This window comes from Xenopus tropicalis, chromosome 2 (assembly GCF_000004195.4).
Source record: "Xenopus tropicalis strain Nigerian chromosome 2, UCB_Xtro_10.0, whole genome shotgun sequence".
NCBI lineage: Eukaryota > Metazoa > Chordata > Amphibia > Anura > Pipidae > Xenopus > Xenopus tropicalis.
Window position 1 is genome coordinate 35,095,550 of NC_030678.2, and position 27,893 is coordinate 35,123,442.

Below are 27,893 nucleotides of genomic sequence, written 5' to 3' on the forward strand. Positions count from 1 at the left end.
ATTTAAAGCAGGCTTAGGCTACAAAAAGATTTCCAAAGCCTTGAACATCCCACGGAGCACTGTTCAAGCGATCATTCAGAAATGGAAGGAGTATGGCACAACTGTAACCCTACCAAGACAAGGCCGTCCACCTAAACTCACAGGCCAAACAAGAAGAGCGCTGATCAGAAATGCAGCCAAGAGGCCCATGGTGACTCTGGACGAGCTGCAGAGATCTACAGCTCAGGTGGGGGAATCTGTCCATAGGACAACTATTTATGGAAGAGTGGCAAGAAGAAAGCCATTGTTAACAGAAAACCATAAGAAGTCCCGTTTGCAGTTTGCCACAAGCCATGTGGGGGACACAGCAAACATGTGGAAGAAGGTGCTCTGGTCAGATGAGACCAAAATGGAACTTTTTGGCCAAAATGCAAAACGCTATGTGTGGCGGAAAACTAACACTGCACATCACTCTGAACACACCATCCCCACTGTCAAATATGGTGGTGGCAGCATCATGCTCTGGGGGTGCTTCTCTTCAGCAGGGACAGGGAAGCTGGTCAGATTTGATTGGAAGATGGATGGAGCCAAATACAGGGCAATCTTGGAAGAAAACCTCTTGGAGTCTGCAAAAGACTTGAGACTGGGGCGGAGGTTCACCTTCCAGCAGGACAACGACCCTAAACATAAAGCCAGGGCAACAATGGAATGGTTTAAAACAAAACATATCCACGTGTTAGAATGGCCCAGTCAAAGTCCAGATCTAAATCCAATCGAGAATCTGTGGCAAGATCTGAAAACTGCTGTTCACAAACGCTGTCCATCTAATCTGACTGAGCTGGAGCTGTTTTGCAAAGAAGAATGGGCAAGGATTTCAGTCTCTAGATGTGCAAAGCTGGTAGAGACATACCCTAAAAGACTGGCAGCTGTAATTGCAGCAAAAGGTGGTTCTACAAAGTATTGACTCAGGGGGCTGAATAATTACGCACACCCCACTTTGCAGTTATTTATTTGTAAAAAATGTTTATAATCATGTATGATTTTCGTTCCACTTCTCACGTGTACACCACTTTGTATTGGTCTTTCACGTGGAATTCCAATAAAATTGATTCATGTTTGTGGCTATAATGTGACAAAATGTGGAAAAGTTCAAGGGGGCCGAATACTTTTGCAAGCCACTGTATATGTCCCTTTTTCAAACAGTGCCTTAAAAACGGGAGTACACTATTTTGGGTATTCACAGTTGATCTATGCTGGGAAAACCTATCCCTGACCTTCTGTACAGTTTCCCCAACACAGACATACCACCAAATATACCACAAAATTGGTGTCACACGAACAGTACCCTCTTAAATTCTCTCTCTCTGCGTTAAGGGATGTCTAAAATTAGCACCAGTCATTACAAACTTGCATTGGGCACAACCTTTGCAACGGAACATACCCTCCTTTTGGGTATCTCTCTTTGGGGAGACCTACTTCAGCATGTACCAACTTACTCCCTATTGTACAGCCTCTTCGATAAGACCTCATTGGGGGTTGTTAACCAGCTGAAACAGGGTATGCATCCCTTAATTAATACCAGTGTTTGTTATAAAATTGCTTACGCCTAGAATGGTACAGGCTCACAGAAGTAATCCGATGTATCTGTTTCTTCTTAACTCTACCCCGTTCACTGCGCTCTCTCTTACCTCAATATTTTCTTGTAATACTTCCCGGGGATACCCCCTTTCACTAATTTCTCCTCTATTTTATTCAAATCCTGTTCTAGCTGGGCTGGGTCATTTGTTATCCGACAGCTGATAGTGATTGATTTCTTGACAGATAGGGGATGAAAACGATCATAGGCCAAGAGTTGGTTATGATCAGTTGAGTTAAAATTCAAGTTCTGAAACCAGTACCCATTCGTGATACCTCAACATCAAGAAAAGCAGTCATAGAAAATTTGATATCTTCATGGCCCCCATTAATTGCATCTCGGAAGATGGCCAGAGGAACCAAGTAACCCTGCCATAGGAGAATCGTCTTCCCTTGGTGAAAAGTACATTCAAGTATACGTGCCTCTCCTCAAACCAACTCATAAATGAGTTGGCATAGGCTTATTTATTTATATTGTACTGCAGCTACATTAACCCCTAACTATTAGGCATGGGTCAGCTTTTACAAGTTTAGTGGAGTAACCATTATAAACGCAATTTTCCTTTTGCTTTGGTTACTGGCTCATGCAGGACCTTCTCCAGGGGACCCCTACAAGGAACCAAACATTGGGAAATGTCCTCTCTTATTGGTCATGTTTAATACACAAGATTGAATTAAATTATGTGTGTGTTCGTTTTTGATCAGAGTTTTTCCCATGTTACTACAGTAGCATATCGAGCTAATATCTGAATGTGACATTCAAGCAGTGGATTAAAGGGAAGTAAACCCAAATATTACATTTTGTCGAAAGAAAATGTAATTGTAAGGCACTTTCAAATATACAATGTTTTTGTTCTTTCCAATGCCTGTTTTTTGTTTTCTGGTGTTTCAGATTTTTAAAGCAGATTTACAGGAAGTTATTAACAGACAACCAGTGATTGTAATCACTTACCTGAAACCTCTGGCTGGTGCTCTTGTTAGGAAAAAAACGCACCAGCTCGGGGTAGCTGCGAGTGAGTGATCCTCTTCCTTCTTTTGTCTTTGCTTCACTTGCGCGTGGCAGTAGAGTGAAAAGCCGAATTTGAACAAGAAAGTCATCATTTTTACCCTACTGCCATGCGCCGGCCCCAGGATTTGGAAGCACGAAGACAGATGGAAGAGGATCATTTGGTTGCGGCTACTCTGGGCTGGTGCATTTTTCTCCCAGCAGGAGCCCAGGGTAAAAGGTAAGCATTTACAGTCACTAGGGGGTGGCTTACGTCTTGGCACCCCCCAGTGATTTTACCTTTCCTTCTCCTTTAAAAGGAGCATAGCTAACATTGATCTGGGTGTGACCACAATGCCTAGAATTGTATTTTGGAAATTCTGGGAAGTATTTCCAAACCTCAAAGTGCCTCTCCCGGCACTGCCTAGCCGCAGTATGAGTATGTGATGATAATGCCTGTGACTATAGAACAGTAACAGACTTATTAAAGGGTCTTTATATGTTCTCCCCGTGTCTGTATTGGTTTCCTCTGGATATTCTCGTTTCCTCCCACTCTTCAAAAATATATAGGCAGCTTAATTGGCTCCTAATTAAACTAACCGAGCGATGTGTAAATGTGATAGGGACTTAAGATTGTAAGCTCCATTGGGCCAATGATATATAATCTCTGTAAAGTGCTGTGTTGAATGTTTTGGCCTGATTGCCTGATAAACAGTGTAGTGAATTTTATGTTACCCGTGTATATATCTAGTTTATTTTTTGTATTATCTAGATGTTTTTTGTATTTAGTTTTTTTCTTCCCTGTTCTTTTACCCACTGTGCCTTGCAGTGTGCAGCAGACTATGTAGTAGCAAAGGGGTTAAGTGCGCCGTATAGCAGTAATGTTCTGTCCTGTGTTGCTGACAGTTGCATTGGTACAGAGAGTCGGGCCTGTGTCCTGGCACTGTCTCATATCACACTGTTAGGGTTTTGCTTTCCCGACTTGCTTTTCGATCACCAAGGCTAGCTCTATAAAAGGGGGTCTGCTCCCCATAACATGCTTTAATTAATACCAGCATGCACCGAGAGGGGACCCCTACCAAACTCTGCAACCTATCAAACAGCAGCTGGCCTCCACTCAAACTGACAGTTATATTAAACCCTGGAATTTTAGGCAATAAAAACTAAATGAACTGTTATTTTTGCCATCCTGCTGAAATAAACAGAGCTTAGGACTCCATCCATATGTCAGTGGGAGGGGGAGCCAATTGTTATGTGAGAGAGCCACAGAGCAGGGGGCTATATCCTGGCCTGCACTCACAGCTGTATGTGTGTATGCATCAAGCCACAGAGGGATACACTATATCCAGTCCTCCCGCTTGTGTGCAGCGCAACAACTCCTTGTAAATAACAGCTACACACTAACAGGGGCTTTTCTTTTTTTTAGTTGGTTGCACATTTTTCAATAAACTGAAAATAAGTATTACTTAATTGATCAATAAATATCACCCTATGAAATTCCGTAACACCCTTGCTAATTTGTCTGTAAGCAGTTTATGGCCCAATTTAGCAGCGTCCCAAATGATGATATTTGTACTGAAGCCTTAAAAAAAGCCTACCGCGCGATTGCCCAGGGATGGCATTGCATATGCTATTGAGCCTACAACATTTACTTGCAAGTGCTGCTTCAGAGACTGGGGACTATTCCCTACTGAGTGCCCGTACTCTATCCTGTATGGCTGTTCGCCGTGATCGACACCCTGAAGCCCTTCACATGTTTTTGAACTACAGGTATGAAATCTGTTATCTGAAAACTCATTATCCAGAAAGTTCCAAATTACAGAAAAGCCAATCCCTATAGACTCTATTTTAATCAAATAATTCTAATTTTGAAAAATGATTTCCTTTTTCACTGTAATAATAAAATAGTACCTTTTACATGATCCCAACTAAACGCTGTTGGGTTTATTTGATTTTTATATTGTTGTTTAGTAGCTTTTAGGTATGGAGATTCAAATCACAGAAAGCCCTATTATCCGAAAAGCTCCATATTAAATAAGGCTCAAAGGCCATACAGTTACTAATTTAGAGCAGTACAGTACAGGGGCTTTCAAGCGTGCCTTGACGTGGCACGTGAGCTTACATATTTTGGCCAAAGTGTGGTACTAACACCTCATTTTTTGTAAAAATTATTTTTAAAGGCAAACTAAGCGCTGGCAAACTTTCTTTCTCTTTGTGTATAATTAATAGCCTCAATTCTTATAGCTGATGTCCCTATACTAGAGTGCCTGATTTACAAGAGCCATCCAGTGTTGGGGTCTGTGTGGAAAGCCATTTGCTTGTTATGTGTTTTCGGGCTCAATAAAGCAGCTCAGCCATGGAAGTTTGCACATATTAATCAGTGTAGAGGTCTCTAAATTAATAGCTGTATGGCCTTTGAGCCTTTTCAATATGGAGCTTTCCGGATAATAGGGCTTTCTGTGATTTTAATCTCCACCTTTAGACACTTCCATCAAAATGCAGATGTCCAAAATGCAACTCTGACTGCCCCCACTTTTACCATGTAATCTGGACTTGCCAGGTGCTTATAACCTGGAAGCAGGTACCTCAAATTATAAATGATGGCTTCTCCAATTCCAATGGACACCAAAGTGTGCCTACTGGATACCATATTACATGGTAAAAGTGGGGGCAGTCAGAGTTGCATTTTGGACATCTGCATTTTGATGGAAGTGTCTAAAGGTCCCCATACATGGGCCTATAGTAGCTGCTGACATAGGTCCCTTGAACCAATTCGGTAGCTAATCGGGCCATGTATGGGCACTCCCGACGTGCCTGCCCGACCGATATCTGGCCTGAAATCGTCCAGATCTTGATCGGGCAGCTTAGAAAAACTAGTCGGATCGTGGACCGCATCGGCTCGTTGATGCGGTCCCAGGACCGACTTGCCTGTGCCCTGGGGATATCGGGAGAAGATCCGCTCACTTGGCATCATTGCCAAGCGAGCGGATCTGCCCATGTATGGGGACCTTTAGTGTTAGGTTAGATAAGCTGTAAGATGTAAGTTCCCTTACATATGGGGAAGCATGTCTAGGGGGATTTGAGAGCCTTATCCCACTCCACCTGGTCAATCTGACCAATGTTCTTCTGCCAAGATGATTTAGAGCTGTCAGTATGTGTGACGAAGCAGATCTTAAAAGGGTGGTTCAGCTTTAATGTTTAATATGTTATAGAATGACTAATTATAAGCAGCTCTAACTCTTTTTAACTTTCAAACAAGGATAACTGAGACCGGCAGCCAATAAACTGGTTGCTATTGTATGGACCCCTAGCAACCAGATAACTGAAATTCCAAACTGGAGAGCTGCTGGACAAAAAAATAGATAATAAAAAAACAAATATTACAAAAATGAGGACCAGTTGCAAATTGTCTTAGAATCACTTTCTACATCATTTAAGAGTATGCGTCTGGATTTCATGCCTTTAGTTTATTCAACTTGAATGCTAATAACATTTCAAGTATAGGATAACCACTAAGGTCGACAAAGCATATTTGCCCTTTTCTGCATCTTTATTATACATATGAGTGGGGGTTGCCATGGTACCTGAAATGTGAATTTAAATGTAAATTTGAATTTTGCTATACTTGTTTCAAGAGTCAGAACCAGCATTGTAAAAAAAGAAATAAATATTTTTTTAAGAGTAGTTATATTTCAAATCACAGAAAAGGTGTAACGTGTTTTGCAAAGTTACCTAGAATTACATATTCATCAATAAAACAAATGTTTGGGTGGAGTTTCCCGTTGAGGTATTTTTTGCCAATGTTTTGCAATCGAAATGGTTCCCTATGTTGAATCACAGAGGAGTATTTAACACTGATGCTAGGTCCCCACTCTGTTTTAGCACCTGGCGGCTGCCCTGTTTGTATGTAGCAGTCATGAATCTTGCTTTATAGACATGTCCTGTTTGAACTTTCCTTATTGCAAGTACAAGTGACTTGACATAAACACGTTCTAAGTAGGTATCAAGCATCTAATGAATCTCTCTTATTGCTGTTCAGCTATTAAACCTCTTTATGCATTGCTGGCATAGCTTCTTGACTAATGTAGTGTCTCTCTTCCACACACAATTAGCATTGCAGTATGTGTAGGCTTGCACTGCCCTCTCCATATTGGCAGCTCTATGTGCCCATAGCATTCCTTATTCTACCACATTTGTACTAATGCTGTGAATGCCCAGCATTCTGCACCCCAATTTGATTGGTACCATTTGGATCTAGAGGGAAATGAAATTCTTGTGCAGTAATAGGTGTCATTAATAATTTAAAAAAATCTGCATTGAATGTTACATGTGGCAGCTTCAGAGAGAGTTCAGAGACCAGAAGGTATATAATTGCCTGCAAACACTATGTTCTTTCTGCCAATTAACCAAGTATTGGGGAGCAGAAGTGGTTCTGAAGCTGCCTTTAATGGGGTGCAGTTGGGGGGGGCTGCTCTGGGTTATGCTCAGATATCTATGTAGCAATCCTTTAGTTACTGTTGTATTACAACTTCTAGGAGCCGACAGCAGTTGATGAGTGTCAACAGCTGAAGGGCCATTGGTACTGCAGCCCTAATTTATATACATAATGAAGCCCCTCACAGTCTGTTTTTACTGGACCCCTTCTACCTGTGGCCGCCTCACTAAGATTGTAAGCTTCACAGTTCTAATCCCAGGACTTGACTGGCTAACCTACGGAGATTTTAACATATTTACAAAGTGACTATTTTCCCATGCTAAAACTTGCTCTTATTGCCTGGGTGCTTGTTGGAAGATGCTGGGAGTACTTATGTACCGTATATACTCGAGTATAAGCCGATCCGAATATAAGCCAAGGAACCAAATTTACCTAAGAAAACTGGAAAAACTTATTGACTCCAGTATAAGCCTAGGGTGGGACATGCAGCAGCTACTGCTAAGTTTTAATAATCAAAATAAATACCAATAAAATTACATTAATTGAGGCATCAGTGGGATATGTGTTTCAATATTTATTTCAAAGAAAAACCGTAAACTAGCTCTGTAAACGAAGAAGAGGGTCAACAAAAACAATATGAGTACTACCCCATGCTCATTGCACATTGGCAAACTGGCAGCAGACCAAGTCCCAGAGGGATGTAAGGGGAAATAAGTATTGCTAGTGGGAGCCTAGGCCAGGGCACTGGAGGGTCTGGTTGCAGGTGGCCTAATTTGCACGCAAAGAGAGAGGGTGCTAGTCTAGAGGAACCCATGGCACCCGACTCGAGTATAAGCGGAGGGTGATTTTTTTCAGCACATTTTGGGTGCTGAAAAACTAGGCTTATACTCGAGTATATAAGGTAAATGTTTCTGCAGGGAGTTATCTTGTGTTTAGCAGAGGGTTCTCTGTTTCCATGGCACCGCAGGTGAGTAATTGAGGATCCTAGGCCTGACCCTATTCAGGCCTGCATGTCTGTGTAATTGTTCCCATCCGTAGCACTAGTGGGATGGGGGGCTGCTTCCTGAGCAAGGTGAGACCCTGCGGCTGGGATGAGGTGCTGAGGGCTGGTATGTATGAAAGTTGCCTGAAACTCGATCACTGCTGGAGCTCTCTCTCCTTCTTCTTCCATTCACTTTGTCTCTCCTCATTACTTCTCCTTCCCTCGTCCCCCCTTTCTCTCTTCCACTGTCTCTTTCTCTCTGTGCCTCTTGCTTGTCACAGTTGTTGTTTTGACTTTGTTTACTTTGCGAGCCTTTGCTGTGTGACTTGGCGCTGTTTTCTGGCACAGGATGTGTGTGACCGGAAGTGCTCAACCCAGAGCGGGCAGCGGGGCATCCCGAGGGTTAAAGGCACGGACGTGCAGCTTTATCTCCCAAGAGGCCCAGTGCCCCCCACTCCTCTTGCATCCGGTGCCTGCCCTGCTCTGATATCTGTCAGACCTGAGGGGCAGAACAGGATCTTTCCTGGGGTTATGTCAAGTTCACTCCTTTTAACTGTTAAGGCACTGTTTGCCTTTCACAGCCCATACTGTTCCCATTACCTCACTGGCCAGCATTCCCACTGTTTATGTCTTTCCATTTTTTTTCTGCACATTTTTGACAGCAGATTTTAGAGGACCAGAAGATGAACCCCTCTGACAGGGAAAGGATGTGGAAGGAGGGGGGAACAGAGTGTTCTCTCTGGCTGCCATCACGTGCTCAGTGGCAAGATGTTTTGTGTCATCGGGCGTTTCCTGGTGCAGAGGCTCTGCCAAACGAGGCAGCTAGGAGATCTGGCACCGGGGACCTCTTTATTCGAGCAAATTCCACTCACTTTGCTTTTGTTCTCCTATGTGCAATTAATCTAGTCCGCCTTAATGTCATCACACCTGTATTTTGCATCACTGGGGTTGTTTCATGTCCCATTTCATTTTCCATCAACTGCTGTGTTCATATTGTTTCTTGGACAAAGATTTTGTTCTCTTTTCGTTTACCAAGTTTGTTTTCCTCCGGGTTATGTCTGTTAACTTGTAGAGTCTGAAGTGTTAGTGTAGTAGTACCCATACACTGCCCTTTGGCTCTTTGGCCTATCTAACTGACAATGAGAAATGCCCCTTTATCCCTGAAAAGCTCTTTTGGGGGCAGTGTGAGCTGCCGCTTTTCTTGTTGAGGAGCTTTCTTCTACTATCCACCTCAGGTATTTTCTTCTTACCCTTTCCACCCAAAGATTCTTATTTCCGTATGAGCTGTCTTTTTCCACATTAGAAGCTTTCTTACTGCAAGGTGAGCTTTTTCCTTCTCTTCTGATTACCTCCCTTAGTTTTGGGTGAGCTTTCCACCTAAGGAGCTTAATTCATCAGGAGCTGCTCCATTTTCTCATAATTGGCTCCCTGAGTGTTGGATGTGCTGCTGTTCTTTCAGAAGACTCCATGTCATTTTGGGTCTCAGCCCAGACCTAGGTCCTGGCATTTCCAACAGCCCCCTATCAAGCCAATAAATAGTGACTGTCTATACCTGTCTAACCATTCTCTACTGTACTAAAGTCAAATAAATTAAAATATGGTGAACAATACCTGATGCTTGTGCTCTGTGCTGATCTCTTGAACAGTGATTTTTCTTACATTCTGCAATACTATGAGACTAGATAAAGAGCCATCAATAATTTTGGAAAGGTTATTGTCTATCCTTGCCAAACAGTTCAGTGTGCTTTATATTGATTCAGAACCACCAACTTCCGATGCATGCTTCATGTGCTTCCATCTGGCATTCCAGATAGAACTATCAAGATTTATGGAAAACATGGCCTAGTTGTAGTCTAATGTGGATGGTCAGATACCCAAGTAAATGAACAGAAGGATCTAATTGTACAGGTTAAACAGATCAGGTCTCTCTATGCGTATACAGAAACGCAGCCAATATATACAATCAGTGCTGCAATGGAACAAATGTTCATCTTTTCATTACATTACAGGAAAAGTAAATATGTGTATATTAAAGAGACTCAAGAAGGAATACATGTAATGGGCACATCAGATTATCAACACAATATCTGTTTTCTCACTATAACTTGTTTTTAGAACTTTTAGTTCAACTATAGTTGATCATCTTATCGATTTTGATAATTAAAAGTGAATCTTCAAATCAATTGAAGGAGAAATTCAAAGTAAATATAATCCCTGTGGGTGTTTGGGTTCACTAATAGATCTCTGCTAATCTCTCATGTCTAAAAGTAAATTGGTATCAATGTATTTATTTGAGTTGAAACTAATTTAGTTGCTCTGATGAGGAACAGGAAAGTCCTGATCACTGGCAGTAATAAAACAGTGACCTCCAGTGGGCATATTATCATAAAAAATTCTGTGTTACTTTAGAATCATTAAGGGATTTTTGAACAGGCCTTTTTTCAACATAAGAGTATTTTCTTTTGCAGACTGCAGTTTGGTTTATCTTTCACTTATTGGTATAACTTCTGTGTCATTACCTTCATGTCTTAAAGCAAAGGTGGCCAAATTAGATTGATACTTCCTGTGAATTTGGTGTGTCTTTACCCATAAGCCTTTGAATGGGACCATTTCCAGTTGATGATCACCATATGTTTGGTGTCTCATATTTTTTGTTCCTGAGCAAAGGACAACTTTACCAAGTATGTGGTCCACATTCAACATGAGAAAAACATTACCAAGTAATAGTCTGTTGCTCAATTTTGTGATTTAATTGATTTTATTTATTACTGTGGGCAGCATGAATCTGAGCTATTGTGCTTTTCCTTTTGCAGGCCTGCGCTGGACGTTTGGGGAGTGTTGGCAGAGTTTTGTAACGCTTTGACCTCTGTGAACCAGTCCGAGGTCCCTCTTTATAAAGACCCTGATGATGATCTTTCACTCCTTATCCTGGAAGAAGATCGGCTTCTCTCTGGCTTTGTCCCACTCCTGGCTGCCCCTCAGGAGCCATGCTACGTGGAGAAGACCTCAGACAAGGTCAGTATTGGGTCACAAGCCATATTCCTTATTGTCTTCCAGCCCTCTCTTTATTTTAATGAAGCTTTTCTAACCACCCCCCCCCCCCCCCCCCCCGAAAAAAAAAATGTGCTGTCATTAAATTGGGTGTTCAGGGAAAATATTGACCTTTTCACCGCAGACCTACAAGTCTGTGTCATAAGAGAGAAAAAAAAAAAGCAGCTCTGCATTTTCTCCGGAGAGATATGCTTGCATATAGACGTGTAATGTTTCTCCTCATTCCTCGTGTGCCATGTATGTATGGCTTGTATGTGTGTGTCTGTCTGTGCTCATTGTGTGCATGCATTCTTTGGCTGCTCTCTGTATGTCCCATCACTTCCTCACTTGTTTGAATAGAGCAACTTGTATTGGCAGCATTCTCACTTAGCTCCAAATGGTTTGCATCATGCAAACTCCCCCTTCACTCACCCTCTTCATCCACCACAGAACTCTCATCCAGGATATCTGCCAGGGCTTTTTCTTTCTTTCTTTTTTTTTTTCGAAAGAGGAAAGTGATAAATAGCTGACTAGAGAGAAGCAGAAACTGTGAGTGAACTCACAGAAAGCTTTCTTAAAAATCAGCTTATTCCCAAATGTGTCGGGCTGACTGAATCTACTTTTCTGCTGCAGTATTTTGGGGCTTTCAGGTTGGCTTGGACTGGCACTTTATCATTCTTGTTAAATGAGGCCTTCTCAGGAGGTTTCCAACTCTTCCCCTCGCTCTGTAATGTCCATTTTAAAAGTATTTTATTTTGAACGATTGACGTTGGCATATTTTATATATATATTTTTATATATACATATATATATGAAGTCTTATATACTTATAAGACTTCATAATGTTCTAGCACTTTATAGAGAAACTAAATATTTTCTTCTCTGTACAGACGCGTGAAAAGCTTCTGTATGAATCGCTACATACAGAGAGAAAGCATGGTCCCCCACTCCTCTCCTGCCTCTTATGCATGTGCTGAGCAACGCTTAAGCATAAGTGGAAGATATTAAGAGCTTGAGGGGTTCATCATCCTTAAAAACACTTCAGTTACCCTGTATGATTAAAATCTTTTCCTTTTTAACCCTTGCCAGACTAGACTGGCACCCTCTTTCTCTGTAATTGCACTTTAGACAAAGTAATGTACAGGGGTTTAGCTGACCTGATCATTTGATAAATGTAGAATTTTGCTGGAGCTACATTGCATTTTGAGACAGATGCAGCGCCAGGGTTCAGTAGGGTAGGTCATCTTCATATGCCCACTGGATCCCAAACCTTTGGGCTTCATTCTGTTAATTCTGGTTTCATGTTTCGAGTTCAGCAAACTATTACAGCAATTCTAACTGCAGCAGAGTTGCAGTAAAATGTAAGTAACATCTCATCTTGCCAGACTGGCAAAGACCTTGCCTATATAGAATAACTCAGTCTGCCTTTATCCTATCTTTTAAATATGCCTGTCTTGTCGAGGTTTTTTTTTTTTTTTTGTTTGTTTTTAAAAAGGTTGTGTGTTATGATGAAAAGCTTCTTTCCCAATAGTGCATGTAAAAAAACTAAAGTTACATTATTTATAATCTTTCATGTTGTGTTAAAATAGATGAGCAAATATATTTACCTACACAACTATGCCAATTTACAGATCACTGCACAGGTCTACAAAATCAGGCACAACTGGTGCACAAAATACACTCCCATTAATCCTGATGATATGTGGGATTATACAGATAAATCATCGCTTTGTCAGGAAACTCTGACTTTTAGACTGAAGGCTACACTTCTCCTTAGAGGATGCCTGTGAATATTTTTTTCTCTGGGCCATTGGCTGCTTCTTCCCATGGTAGGACACATGGATGTATTCTATCCACTTATGGCTCCAGTCCTAACTTATTAAAGGCAATGTTTCTTTCTTATATTAGAAATAGAAAAAAAAAGAACAACCCTAGCAAAGCTGCAGAAGGATCTCCCTGAGGCAGCATCTGACCGAGCAAACTGACTGTTGCTTAGCTCTGCTTTTTTCATTTTCAGCTTTCTTGGCCGTGTAGCGAGATTAAGGGAATACTCCTTCCCCAGATAATCATCCGTTCAGGACTGGGAGCGTGTGGATTAAAACCAGACATTCTGTGATTAATACCCTTAGCTTATGTGGTAGAACACCATTTCCTAAATGCACAAATAAAGGAAGGAAGGGTAAAAGTTCTCAAGAGCAAAGTGTAGATTTTAGCACATTGGCATTACAGAGGTTAAATGCTGTTAAGCGTCTTTCTTACCCTTGGTATCACTTCACTCCCTAGTATTCATGAAAGTGAAACCATTGCTATAAAACATGGATTGGTAATTATGAGGATTTGCTAAAAGTTGTTAAAACTCCTCCAGTTTCGTGGGTTAGGCTGCCAAACTAGTAGTGCGAAAAGCAGCCCCGGCTTGCGTGTGGTATACAGACAAGATTGTGTGCGAATGAGTGCTTTTGATTGCTTTTCTTTATCATACCCACTCTTCCCTGGAGAAATAAGACCTGCCTGTGCAGGTGCGATGCTGCTTGGAGCAACCCCAATGCTGCACTGTGCAGCAGAAATGAGCGGCAGATGGGAGCAAAAGCAAGGTGCTGGAATGCGGGCTAGGCAGCAGCAGGACACTCGCAACCTACTAATTCCACTATGGAGACAGCTGGCAGTGGCTTATCAACTGCATCCTAGAAACCTAGCGTTTTACTTTAGGGTTCAAGAAGAAACAAGTTTGGACAGAGTCTACATTGCAGAATCATCCTTGCTGTGGATTTTTCCTTTCAACCTATTGCAGACAGCAGCTTGGATAGTCTGTCCCTTCAACCTTACAGCTAAAATTCTGTCCTGAAAAGCAGCCAGATAAATATAAAAAGAACTGTTAGTTTCTAGTTATTGCAGCAGTTATTTTCTATGGGACGTTATGACTGACTAAATTGTTACTTATAACTCTCCCTAACTTTAAGTTAACTGCTAGAAATTTTATAGGATGCCCAATTTGCAGCCTCTGTGGTCCTCTGTGTACTTAATATGCCAGGGCCTGTCTTAAATCCCAGTATGGCCTTATTGGCCTTCCTATTCTTCCTCTTTTACAGACTATTGTTTTTTTGCTGCTGAAGTCAGGGACCAATATTGGACCCTAGCAACCAGATAGCTGCTGAAGTTCCAAACAGGAGAACTACAGAATAGAAAATGAAATCATTAAGGAAAACACAAAAATTAAAGACCAATTCTGAATTGTCTTAGTCCTATCTACATCAAATACAAAAAGTTGAGAGACATAAACTACCCTTTAAATTACTTTGCTTTAGCTAATACATAGCAGTAAAGTCTTTTGTAGATAACCTAAGGAATGTCTTGCATGGGTTTGCATTGAATTATTAACTAAAGCCGGACACATTTGCAGATTGTTTAACAAGGCTATAAGTTTGGGCAGTGCTGTTGGCCACACATTTCTAGGAAGCATTTCACCCCTTAACACCTTGCTATGAAAGTAGGAAAGGAGAGCAGCGTTTGTAGGTAATTCCCTGCCTTGGGACATTTAAGCAGCAGTGTGCAAGCGGAGAGTGACAGCTTGCCTTATTAATGTCCGCTTTAGCTGGTATTCTGCCAGTTTGCCTTGGCTGCTCTCCAGTATAGCGTCACTCCTTAGCCAGGTGCAAAGCATCTTTGCCTCTTCTTGTAGGGAGCCTCCAGGGTCCCCTACAGCCCTCACCAGAGATGTTGCTTTTAGGGTGGAGCTGTCTGCTAACATTGTGCTAAAGAACAGTGACAGCATCTAGAAAGGTCTTGGTCAGAGCTCTAATATGTTCAGTTCTATAGTGTTATTTAATGCATAACACAGGAGACTACATTCTGTGGCGCTGCATGGAAAGTCCCCAATAACTCATTGTGGTCTCAGAGTAACTGGTGTTCCATTATAAAAGTCGTTAGAAATATTTCTATGCTCCGTAGCCTTACACGTCTCTATTCTCCAGCTCTGAACCCAGAATTCCCCTGTTTGGGGAGAAAGAAGAAATTATAGATCCCTGCCCTTCCTGCGCAGTCCCTCCCTTGCCGCTTATTAGCATTATTAGGATTCAGCTCCAGCTTCTAGGCCAGCTCCTGTTACACTGGCAGAAGCTTCTCGCAATATGTTAGCCGACCACAAGGCAGCAGCTTGCCAACGCTAGGCCCTCCGCTCAGCGCCCTCATTACCGACCCAGACTCAAAGGCATCTTTCCTTTATTAGACAGGGAAACTTTAGAGCTTGGCCTTTGATGTTTGCTGATTAAACATTTTAGAATGAAGACGTTTAGTCAGCTCCACTCGTCATATTTTCTCTTTCTCTCCTATGGGCACTGTAGCCAAGGAAAACCAGTTTTATAGCCGTGACCATACATTATCCAGCCAATAAGCTCTGTAACTTCTCTGTTAAATCAGTGATGGAGCTCTGGCATCACGATAGATAGATAGATAGATAGAGATTTGCTTACACATTCTCATTACACATCCAAAGAAAAGATAACTTCAGCTTATCAACACTTGGTGTGCTGTTTGTGTGCAGAACATTAATTCTCTTCATGCCATAACTGGGTGGAAGCTGCCCAGTTGCTTCTTTCTTTTCATGCAACTTTTGAACAACATTTTTATGTTGAAAACCTCAATCAAGGCAAGCAATTTAGCATTTTCCACTCTTTATCCACTGTGGCTTATAAACAACTTATGTAAAGCAATGGTGGTGCTACAGTTAAGTTGCCATACAAATAAGATATTGTAAATAAAAGCTAATATTAATCTGACTCTAAACTATTACTATAAACCGATTGTATATAAAAAAAAAAAATAGATACCCTGTTTCACTTAACCCAACACATAGTAACATGATAAGAGCTGTACAAAATGAGTTTTTGCATTTTTAGCATAGGTGTGTGTAAATTTTAGGACTCGACTGTTTAGTGTGTAACTTTTCAGTCCCTATTAGGACCTTTATAAAAGTTGATTAAAGGGAATGTTCACCTTCAGACAATAGACTGAATCTGAGGAGACCCTTTCGGGGAAAATTAAATTATCTTTATTATTTAAAATGTGTCCTTTTGAAGCTACTGACCAGGATCACCACTGCTGAAACTCTCTCTCTTCTTTGTTCTCTCTTTGGAAGGGATTGCAGACACAACTTTTATTCTGCCCTAACAGGAAGTTGACACTAAACTGGTTACTGCAAATGCCTTCCCTCTCCTGCTTCATTTTCATTTAATTTATCCAGTTGGCTGAATCTTGCCAATGGCAATAAATATATGCAAATGAGGCAGGAAAGAGAAGGCATGGGTTGAACCAGTTCAGTGTGAACTTTATTTGGCTGTCTGCCAAGTCCCGGGATGGGGAAATCCCCTACAGAGAGAGCAGAGAACAGAAGTGTGAGAGTTTTCAGAAGCGCTAATCCTTGTCTAAAGGTAAACGTCCCCTTTAATGTCCTAATGAGGACCAGAAGATTGGATGTTAGCAATATGTGATTTAAAACAATACGTTTCAATTTTTTTAAAAAAAAATATGATGGTTTTGTTCTTATATTTAGTCCTAAAGGAGGAGCACTCACACTAAAAAATATATTGTCTGCCTGGGTGCTAGTAACAAATAATGTAACAGTCCCACAAAGTACCACACTCACCAGGTCTTATGCAAGCAAAACTAAGTTTATTATTATTTACAAACCCGAAGTTTATTGGTTTATTGAAACTTTATATAACCCCCCACATCAGTGTGTTGTCAGGATAGCCCTGGAAATCATTACATTATATATATATATATATATATATATATATATATATATATATATATATATATATATATATATATATATAATGAAATAATCCATGGCCGGCACACCCTTAAAATTCAAAAAAAAAATTTTTATTGAACACTCATTGTTTAAAAACCAACGTTTCGGTCCTCATTAGGACCTTTATCATAAAGGTATTGATAAAGGTCCTAATGAGGACCAAAACGTTGGTTTTTAAATAATGAGTTTTCAATAAAAAATTTTTTTGAATTTTAAGGGTGTGCCGGCCATGGATTATTTCATGCTAAATACTCAGATTTTGGCTATGCACCCCACAGTATATTAAAGCCTTGGAGTGCAGACACCATCAGGACTGACTTTTTTTTTTTTTTTTTTTTCAAATCAAAAGCGCACTTTTTTGGGGGGGGGGACCAGATCATTAGGCACCTGGGCCAAAACCTAAATTACATAGGTGTACTTTTCAGGCCTGCTGCCAGAAAGAAAACATTCACTGACTAGTGTTGCCCTCAATTCATGGGATTTTTAAACATTCTCAATGGATATTTGCCCAAGTCTCAGTCAGGGAATGTTCTGGTTGGTTGTAGCTAATGCCTGTACTCACTGTCCAGTACTTTCTGCCCATTTTGCATCATAGAATAAGGGGGACAAGCTGACTTAAAATTGTATGGCTGGCAGCTATGCTGAATGCTAATGATCTAGTTATTCCTTGGTAACCATGTTGCTGTAGCAGCCATAAAGTCACAAGGTGGTAGACACCTTTTACTGACCTCATAAATCATCTCCAGATGGCTTTGGTGTTTCCCTAATGTGTATTTAAAAGTAAATATATATTACATGGGAAGTCTGACAAAGGACTGGGTTCTCTGGGTGTGCAGTAATGCAGGCATCAAACTTATATTGCTTTTTGGACATATGGTTATTGGCATGCTGGGGCCCATATACAGTTCTGGTAGACTCCTATGTATACTCACTTTAAAAAGCTACACTGTTATTTCCTATTGAGAATTCTGCATTAGGCAAGTGTTTGAAAGCAGGGAACAGATGAAAACAAATTTTCGGCATGTCCTTTCTGATATGACCATTTGTAGTCATAATGTTGATTAAAAGTTCAATTTATATCTACACTACAGGCTTAAGGGCAGATTTATCAAAATGTTTTTTTTCAAAATGAGTTTAGAGCTTACTATATAACTTACCCAGGTTCTGTTCATTCCTGTGGGATTTTTAGAAGCGTTTTTATCAAATGGTTGGTTCTAACTTTCAACCATTGATAAATATGCTTCTATAAAAACCCCATGCAAATGAATAGAACATGGTTGAGTCTTATGTATTAAGATCTAAACTCGCATTTTGAAATAAGACGCAAGAGACGCTCCATCCAATATAATAGCTGAATACATTTTAGATGATCATGGTCCTTGACCATATAAGCACAAGTTCAAAGACTTGAGTTCTTTTATTCAGGTCATGGAACTCCAAGGTGACTTCTCGTATATTAGACTATATTTTACAACAGAGAGTACTTTATTATAATACACATGTTTCAGTGAGTCATGTGACAGAAATTACATCACTAAGCATCAATTAAAACTGATGACATCACTGAGCAGTATTTGTGAAGATTCTCATTCATCCAGGTCATGGAGTATCTTTAAAGGAACAGTAACACCAAAAAATGAAAGTGTATAAAAGTAACTAAAATATAATGTGCTGCTGCCCTGCACTGGTAAAAGTTGTGTGTTTACTTCAGAAAGTCTACTATAATTTATATAAATAAGCTGCTATGTAGCCATGGAGGCAGCCATTCAAAGGAGAAAAGGCACAGGCACATAGCAGATAACAGATAAAACACTATTGTATTCTACAGAACTTATCTGTTATCTGCTATGTAACCTGTGCCTTTTCTCCTTTTTTCCAGCTTGAATGGCTGCCCCCGTGGCTACACAGCAGCTTATTTATATAAATTATAGTAGTGTTACTGTAGCAAACACACCAGTTTTACCAGTGCAGGGCAACAGTGCATTATATTTTCATTACTTTAAAGCTCTTTCATTTTTTGGTGTTACTGTTCCTTTAAGGATAAGTCAGATCAACTGGACTGGGTGTGTTTTTCTTAAAGGAACAGTAACACCAAAAAATGAAAGAGCTTTAAAGTAATAAAAATATAATGCACTATTGCCCTGCACTGGTAAAACTGGTGTGTTTGCTACAGTAACACTACTATAATTTATATAATAAGCTGCTCTGTAGCCATGGGGGCAGCCATTCAAGCTGGAAAAAAGGAGAAAAGGCACAGGTTACATAGCAGATAACAGATAAGTTCTGTAGAATACAATAGTGTTTTATCTGTTATCTGCTATGTGCCTGTGCCTTTTCTCCTTTAAATGGCTGCCTCCATGGCTACATAGCAGCTTATTTATATAAATTATAGTAGACTTTCTGAAGTAAACACACAACTTTTACCAGTGCATGGCAGCAGCACATTATATTTTAGTTACTTTTATACACTTTCATTTTTTGGTGTTACTGTTCCTTTAAAGATGTTTCTCCAGTCACCCAACAGGCTTTCTTAATTCAGAATCACTAAGCTGTGTTGATTACTTATTTAAGGGTATATATAATTTACAGGATATTGTATCATTGGGGATTTCGTTTTTCACATGACTCACTGTGGCATGTGTATTATAAAAAATAATCAACCCCGTTTTGTAAAATATGAGGATATTAAAAGTCATCTCAGAGTTCATTTACCTATTTATGGTTATAGAACTGATCCTTTAATATATATATATATCTATAATACTTATAAGAGCCCTGAATATCCTGTAAATAAATACTTTAAAATTGCGCTTGGTGGTGTCATTTTTGTCACGTGACTAACTGAAACTTGTGTATTATAATAAATAATGTTCCCTTCTGTAAAATATGAGGATGTTAGAAGTCTCCCTGGGGTTCCATAACCTGTATAAAAGCATGGGGGGTACATAAAATTAGTTTTAATTAATACTTTGTGATATCATCACATCATTGACTGAAACTTGTGTTTTATAAAAAATAATGTTACCTTGGATTTGCATGAACTGTAAAAAAAAAAAACACTGCATTCAGCCATATGCTTTTATATGGTCTTCCATGACCATATAAAAGCAATATGGCTGAAGGCAGTGTTATTATTCTACTGTCCTTTTATGTTATAAAATAGGAGTTGCATTATTCCCTATATAATTTATTTAGAATGTACACTCCTGTCATCTTTTGGTATTTTTTGGGATTTATTAATATTATGTATTAGTCATATACACCCTAACACAACACGAGAGAGGTTAGTCAGTGCATATTACTACTGCTTGCTTTCCGGTTGTACTGGTATGGTGAGACGTACTTAGAAAGTTATCGAAACTCACAGTTGTTTTTCCTGAATATTACAAGCCATTGCACTGCAAATGACTGATTTATTATTTAATCAAAATAACTTCCCTGTAACTACTGTACATATGCAAATATTGGGAGGTACAGTAGTCTAAGATGTACTCTACTGTATATGCTCTTGTTACTTTGTCACCCAATAAGGTTCAAGCTATAGTAATAGTTTGAGCCAGACAGGGAGATGTGCGGGGGTGGGTTTCTGGGATGTCCTGGGGAGGGGCTTAAAGCATTTAGATAATATGCACCATTTATACAGTAATTGTTATGAAACATAGACTTATTATGCAACACAGACAGGACAAGTCTGAATAAAAGGAGCACATGTTTGCTCTACATATAATTTCTTCGCTCACACGCACTTTATTTTGCATAGAACACCATGGTTGAATGTTGTAAGTACAAGTGGACGGCAAATGCTGGCCATCCTCTTTCCCAGCCTGGGAGGTGGACAGAAAACATGCTGACAGAATCAAAACATAGAAATATGTTGCATACATCACATGAGGTTACAGGTGTCCTTTGACTTGAGCAAGTTTTTTACCACATTGCTTTGCATGTCATAGCGCAAAAGCCAGTAGTGCCTGTAAGACCCACCTTATGCTTAATGCAGATCAAAAATGGGCTTATAGCCATGGCAGGGGCCCTCTGGGTAAGCTTAGACCACAAGTCCACTCTCCAAACTATTTTCTTCTTTCTTCAATCTATAACTCTACTATCCTAGACTCTTCGTTTTATACACTATCACCTATCCTTTAATACATTTCTCCTCTTTGGTTCCAAATTGAAATAGAGAATGACCATAATATTGGCATTCAAGGCCAAATGTTTGGGTGGGGGGAGGGCCACCCGACACCTGGGCCCACCAGACATTTTTCTTCTTCATCGGTGTAGGCCAGTCAACATTGCTCACACTATTTGTAGTAAGCACAGTCAATGACTACCATTTTTTTGTTGATCTCTGCTCTCACTGGCTTCCTGTACAAGTGTGGCCTTTAATGCAAACTTTAGAGCTTAGCTTGGCACCTGCATTTTACAGCTGGCATTTTATTCTTCTTTACTGTAGAATGCAGTGCAGTTATTATTGAGTCAAAAGCCATCCATTTCTTAATCTATCATTAATTCTAGAGAATACTAATCATTTTTTGGTTAAACTTCCCCTTTTGTTTAGCATACAGTTCCTCGAAAGCTTGGAACAAATTTGATAGCATGAGCTCAGGAATGCCAGTCAACGGGTACAACCAGTAAAATGCGGAGGAGCAAAGCCAATAAAGGGAGAGGCATTGGTAATTATCAGAGGACTGGAAAGCATGTAGGCTAGACATGAAGGCTGAGAACTTGTAAGGAGGAGCTGCATTGCTGAGGGCTTTGATGGTTTGGGCCAAATGCTTAGATGTAATTTGGGGTGGGTATGTAGGGGGTTGCTCAGCAGCAGATGAATATCAGTGCGTGAGATAATTGTGTTTGGCAGCAGTGTTTCAGGATTACCACACAAACTTGAAATGCCAGTTTGGAAGAAACTGTGGTTATTAAAGTAGGGCAACAATGAGTTTTTATTAAAAGGGTGATTGAAGTGTGTTACCAAAGTGTATGTTTTGCAGAAAATATAACTTTTCCTTTATCCAGAATTATCTTGTCTTGTTTTGGAATCCTCTCGTTAATAACTTTAATCAGTTCCAATTAACTGATACCAGTGAGCACACCCAATCCTCTTTGTTAGTAATCCCACCTGGTGAACGGACCCTGGGGAGACGGCATTCCCCCAGCAGAGAAGAAAGAAGTAGGGTACTGGCACACAAAGTGATGCAAGTGCGGGACAAGCCTCTCGTGTTTATTACATCAAATGACCACACAACGTTTCGGAGGCATGCCCCTTCGTCAGGTGGACATTTGTGCCGGTACCTACTTCGTTCCAATTAACTGATCCCCCATGGCTGAAACAATCCCTCTAATATCTGTTATCAACAGGACAAAGCCTCTAATGTAGATAATATAGATTTAATTCTATTGAAATCACATAAATATTCAAAATGTATAATAACATATTAATTAATCTATTGCTCCTTACGGTTTTTAAATATACTTTAAAGTACCAGCCCATTAAATTCAGTATATGTACAGAATTCCATGGTGTCCCAAAGATTACACACCCAGATCTCACTGTTATGGCCATAACAGTGAGATCTCATCATATGTCCAAGCAGTGCTTTTGCTTGCATGATCAAGTAAAGCTTTATAAATTGTGTTGAATACCTGTTGATTCTGGCGTATAAATCATTTATTAGCTTTTATTGAGTTAAGTCTCTGATAGAATAAAGGACATGAATGTGGTATGAATATTAATTTTTGTTTGGTATGCAGTGCCATGCAGCTGAATGCTATAAATGATACTAAGCTTTCTCCTCCTCCTCCTCTCCTAAGTCAGCAATTTAACAAAGCCTATGTTTGAATGTGGAAAGTACATTTAAATAGTTTACCTGTAATAGGTTTCTATTTTAATGATGTTTTGCCTAAAAATGTAGGTTCTTGTGTTAAGATTTTGTGAGGTTTTTGGGTTTTGTGTGACATTATTATGACGGTAGATGAACCTTGCATGCTATGACTATGAAAGTTTAGTGATCTCATTTAACATGAATATGATATAAGTGGATCTCAAGTATTAAAGAAAAGGAATTGGGATCCTCTGTGATGTGACTATGACGGTAGTAAGAGCTTCTATAACATGAGTCCCACATAATCAACTAAAAAGGTTGGTTGAATTTACTGATATTAGGTATAATGTATATATGTACAGGTCCTTTTCAAAAAATTAGCATATTGTGATAAAGTTCATTATTTTCTGTAATGTACTGATAAACATTAGACTTTCATATATTTTAGATTCATTACACACAACTGAAGTAGTCCAAGCCTTTTCTTGTTTTAATATTGATGATTGTGGCATACAGCTCATGAAAACCCAAAATTCCTATCTCAAAAAATTAGCATATTTCATCCGACCAATAAAAGAAAAGTGTTTTTAATACAAAAAAAGTCAACCTTCAAATAATTATGTTCAGTTATGCACTCAATACTTGGTCGGGAATCCTTTTGCAGAAATGACTGCTTCAATGTGGCGTGGCATGGAGGCAATCAGCCTGTGGCACTGCTCAGGTGTTATGGAGGCCCAGGATGCTTCAATAGCAGCCTTAAGCTCATCCAGAGTGTTGGGTCTTGTGTCTCTCAACTTTCTCTTCACAATATCCCACAGATTCTCTATGGGGTTCAGGTCAGGAGAGTTGGCAGGCCAATTGAGCACAGTAATACCATGGTCAGTAAACCATTTACCAGTGGTTTTGGCACTGTGAGCAGGCGCCAGGTTGTGCTGAAAAATGAAATCTTCATCTCCATAAAGCTTTTCAGCAGATGGAAGCATGAAGTGCTCCAAAATCTCCTGATAGCTAGCTGCATTGACCCTGCCCTTGATAAAACACAGTGGACCAACACCAGCAGCTGATATGGCACCCCAGACCATCACTGACTGTGGGTACTTGACACTGGACTTCAGGCATTTTGGTATTTCCCTCTCCCCAGTCTTCCTCCAGACTCTGGCACCTTGATTTCCGAATGACATACTTTGGACCACTGAGCAACAGTCCAGTGCTGCTTCTCTGTAGCCCAGGTCAGGCGCTTCTGCCGCTGTTTCTGGTTCAAAAGTGGCTTGACCTGGGGCACCTGTAGCCCATTTCCTGCACACGCCTGTACACGGTGGCTCTGGATGTTTCTACTCCAGACTCAGTCCACTGCTTCCGCAGGTCCCCCAAGGTCAGGAATCGGTCCTTCTCCACAATCTTCCTCAGGGCCCAGTCACCTCTTCTCGTTGTGCAGCGTTTTCTGCCACACTTTTTCCTTCCCACAGACTTCCCACTGAGGTGCCTTGATACAGCACTCTGGGAACAGCCTATTCGTTCAGAAATTTCTTTCTGTGTCTTACCCTCTTGCTTGAGGATGTCAATGATGGCCTTCTGGACAGCAGTCAGGTTGGCAGTCTTACCCATGATTGCGGTTTTGAGTAATGAACCAGGCTGGGAGTTTCTAAAAGCCTCAGGAATCTTTTTAAGGTTTTTAGAGTTAATTAGTTGATTCAGATGATTAGGTTAATAGCTCGTTTAGAGAACCTTTTCATGATATGCTAATTTTTTGAGATAGGAATTTTGGGTTTTCATGAGCTGTATGCCACAATCATCAATATTAAAACAAGAAAAGGCTTGAACTACTTCAGTTGTGTGTAATGAATCTAAAATATATGAAAGTCTAATGTTTATCAGTACATTACAGAAAATAATGAACTTTATCACAATATGCTAATTTTTTGAAAAGGACCTGTATGTACAACTTTATTTATAAAGCGCTACAAGGATACACAGCGATGTACTATCTTACAATATACACAATTACACACAGGGAGGGCAAGTGTTACAATAAATAAGTATAAATACACAATTAAGTGCCATGTGGTGTGAGACACGGTAAGAAGATGATCCCTGCGCCATAGAGCTTACAGTCTAAGTGGTTGGGTAACATACAGGCACAAATTGGAAGGTAAGAGTGCACAAGGTATGGCATTTGCCCTTAAGCGCAGGACTAGGCAAAATAATGTTTTAGTGCTCCAGAAGGTAGCATCTGAGTTTTTTCTTAAAGAGATTGAGTGTCCCCTACGGAGGAATTCAGGGATAGACTTCCAGAGGTAAGGAGCAGCAAGACAGAAAGGTTTAAGATGAGAGAGAGCAGTGGGTGTGGATGGTGTAAAAAGACGGAGGCTCTGAGAGGAGCAGAGGTGACGACCAGGAACATACCAGGAGACCAGTGAAGAAATATAGTGAGGAGCAGAGGAGTGAAGGGCCTTGAACGTTAGCAGAAGGATTTTGTATGCTATCCTTTGCTTAACAGGCAGCCATGCTAAAGAGATTACTTGGGGCTCAACATGTTCCCTCTTGGGAGAGAGCATGAGGATCCTGGCACCAGAGTTTAAGACTGATTGCAGGGGAGAGAGGTGGGAGTCTGGAATGCCGGTTAGTAGGAGATTGCAGTAATCTAAGTTGGAGAGGGTAAGGGCATGGATTAGTGTTTCAGCAGTAACTTGGGAAATAAAGGGGCATATCTTGGCAACATTGTAGCAGTGTTATCAATATGGTTAGCGAAGAGAGGGACTGGTCAAAGATAACCCCCAGGCAGCATGCTGAATTAACGGGGTTAATGGTCATGCCGTCAACAGCAATGGTGAAAGGAGGAGTAGGGCTAGGTTTGGGCGGGAAGACCATGAGCTCTGCTTTAGCTAGGTTACATAATATTACAAGTATTAAGCAGTTCCTTAATGCCCAGAATGAGAAGGCAGATGGTATGTTTGTCACATAGTTAGCTAGTTCTTGGATCATGTGTAAGATTATTTGTTAAGTTGTTTCTTTTCTATACCTACCCAAAGGGCATTGTTTATTTGAAGGCCTGGAATAGCTAAGGATAGCCTTGGCATAAGGAACTGTTTGCAGCTTCTGGGAACATCCCGGCTAGTGACTAGCTTCAGTTGGAATTTGTATGAAATACGTGTGGGTTATTGTCTCTTCCGTTGCAGAGCCTCACTGGAGGTCAGTACCAGTATGGCCTGAGCTGATATGTCCAGTTTCCCCCTTGGCCTTTGGATACTTGCTGTGGCAACTGGTTCTATTTACTGTATACTCTATTGCTGGGAGATTAAACTCGTACGTTTCCAAGCAGAGAGGGAAGCTTCTTGTTTCTGTAGCTGGCACAAATCCAGATGTTGTAACTTCAGGCAGTGCCACGCTGCACATCTGCAGCAGTCTGTGAGACACTCTGATAAGATCAGCAGCTTTAGGTGATGGCATTGTTTCAAGTAAACCAAGCATGACCCGAAGCTTCCACTTCAGTGTGGAACGAAGCTGCCTCAGCCCTGACAGCTCCCTCAAGAAGGAAATTTATCTTCCTGTAATTACCTTTTGCTGCATAGAGGCCTCCCCCTCCCTATAATTTCTCTGAGATAATTATATCAAAAGTAAGAAATGTGTGAATGTATGGATGAGCTTGCTGAGTGCTGAGAATGTACAGTGAGTGGATACATGAGCAACGAGAGTGCACATCTGCTTTCTAGGCAATTCTTCTCTATTTATGGGCCCAGTCACTGAGAGATGCAGATTGTCAGAGAGATGATGTTATATATAGAGTGAGAGATACATTAATATATTACACCAATGTATTTTAATGCCTGTTTTACCTCAATAATTCCTCCTTTTTAACAAGATTACTGTTCTTTCCAGTAAAAAGTTGATCTAACAATTAGCCTGCTGCTTCTGTGTTTGCCAGTATGGCCAGGACAAAATGAGTGGCTAAAGTGGTGTCCCCTACCAAAGGTACCATGTGCCATTGTTTCAACAGCTCAGAGGCAGGCAGGGGGCATTGCCATTAGTGATGAGTGGGTTGACCCGCAAGTTTACCCTTATGTCAGGCTGGTTCGGGTTGAAATTAGAACGACCATTGCAGGTTTGTGTCGGGTGCAGGTCAGACTAGGGAAGTACACTCTTCCTCTGCTCCTGAAGTTTCCCTGTCTTGGAACCTAAGGCATGCACAGACGTGCATAGGGTTGAAATTAGAACGACCATTGCAGGTTTGTGTCGGGTGCAGGTCAGACTAGGGAAGTACACGCTTCCTCTGCTCCTGAAGTTTCCCTGTCTTGGAACCTAAGGCATGCACAGACGTAGAGTACCAAGCAGAAAGACGCTGGTATGGGATGGGTTCGAGCGGCGCTGGGCCAAGCCTTGACCACGCACAGCCACTCTAAAGGAGATGGGAGGAGGGGAAGGTGAATGTTTGTAGGGAATAGGCACTTGGGGATGGCAGAGGGTTCAGTACATAACAGTACCTTTGCCATAAGACATAAGAGTGCCTTTGGAATGTTGGATGATATACTCATGCAAATTTTCCCTGGGGGCGTATCATGAGGGTTGCTAATGCATCAAATTGATCATAACCGTGTCATTCATATTAACTATTCTGTTTTAGTCGTTTAACATTGTCAAAGGCTCCTTTTTTAATACCTGCTCTAAGAAGCATTCTAAATAAATAGTCCATATATGCACCATTCAAGTGCTGTGATTACTTGAGCACACCGCACCCTACCTGTGAACGTGCTATTGCTTTGTGCTCACACAAACACATACCATAATGGGCTTCCTGTGCTAGCCTTCTACTATTATCCTTTGCACTAGCTGACCACAACTGCGCTTTCCAGACCAACTTTAAAAAATCCCTCCACCCAAGCTCACTCCGAACATTTTTTCTCTATTACCAAACAAGATTTTTTGTCCTTTTCAGATAACTTGTTTAGTTTAAGCCCAGATTCTCCATCTGGTTGCTGTGTGTCTGGGCTGTGGATCGAGTAAGCAGTACAGAGGAGGGTATTGCCCTCCCACAATGCCCCTTGAGGGGTGAGAGTCATTTTTGTACATTGACATGTAGGAGTTTTGGACTATCAGTTCCTCCTCCTTTCTTACATGAGTGTCTGGAACTGCCATGGAGGTCTTTAACTCCTTCCTGCCTAAAAGGCTGTGAAACCTCCTCTTGATCTTTCAAGCAGTTATGAATAACAACAAATACAAATACAGGT

At 40.6% G+C, this 27,893-nt stretch overlaps 1 protein-coding gene across 1 annotated transcript in view; it reads left to right on the forward strand.

The window, feature by feature from the left end:
• smg6 (SMG6 nonsense mediated mRNA decay factor) overlaps window positions 1-27,893 on the forward strand; it is a 146,654-nt gene that overhangs the window by 79,121 nt on the left and 39,640 nt on the right. Inside the window, exon 13 of the mRNA XM_012957457.3 lies at window positions 10,830-11,031. Within this exon, the coding sequence (XP_012812911.1) occupies window positions 10,830-11,031 (202 nt within the window). The remainder of the gene's footprint in view (window positions 1-10,829; window positions 11,032-27,893) is intronic.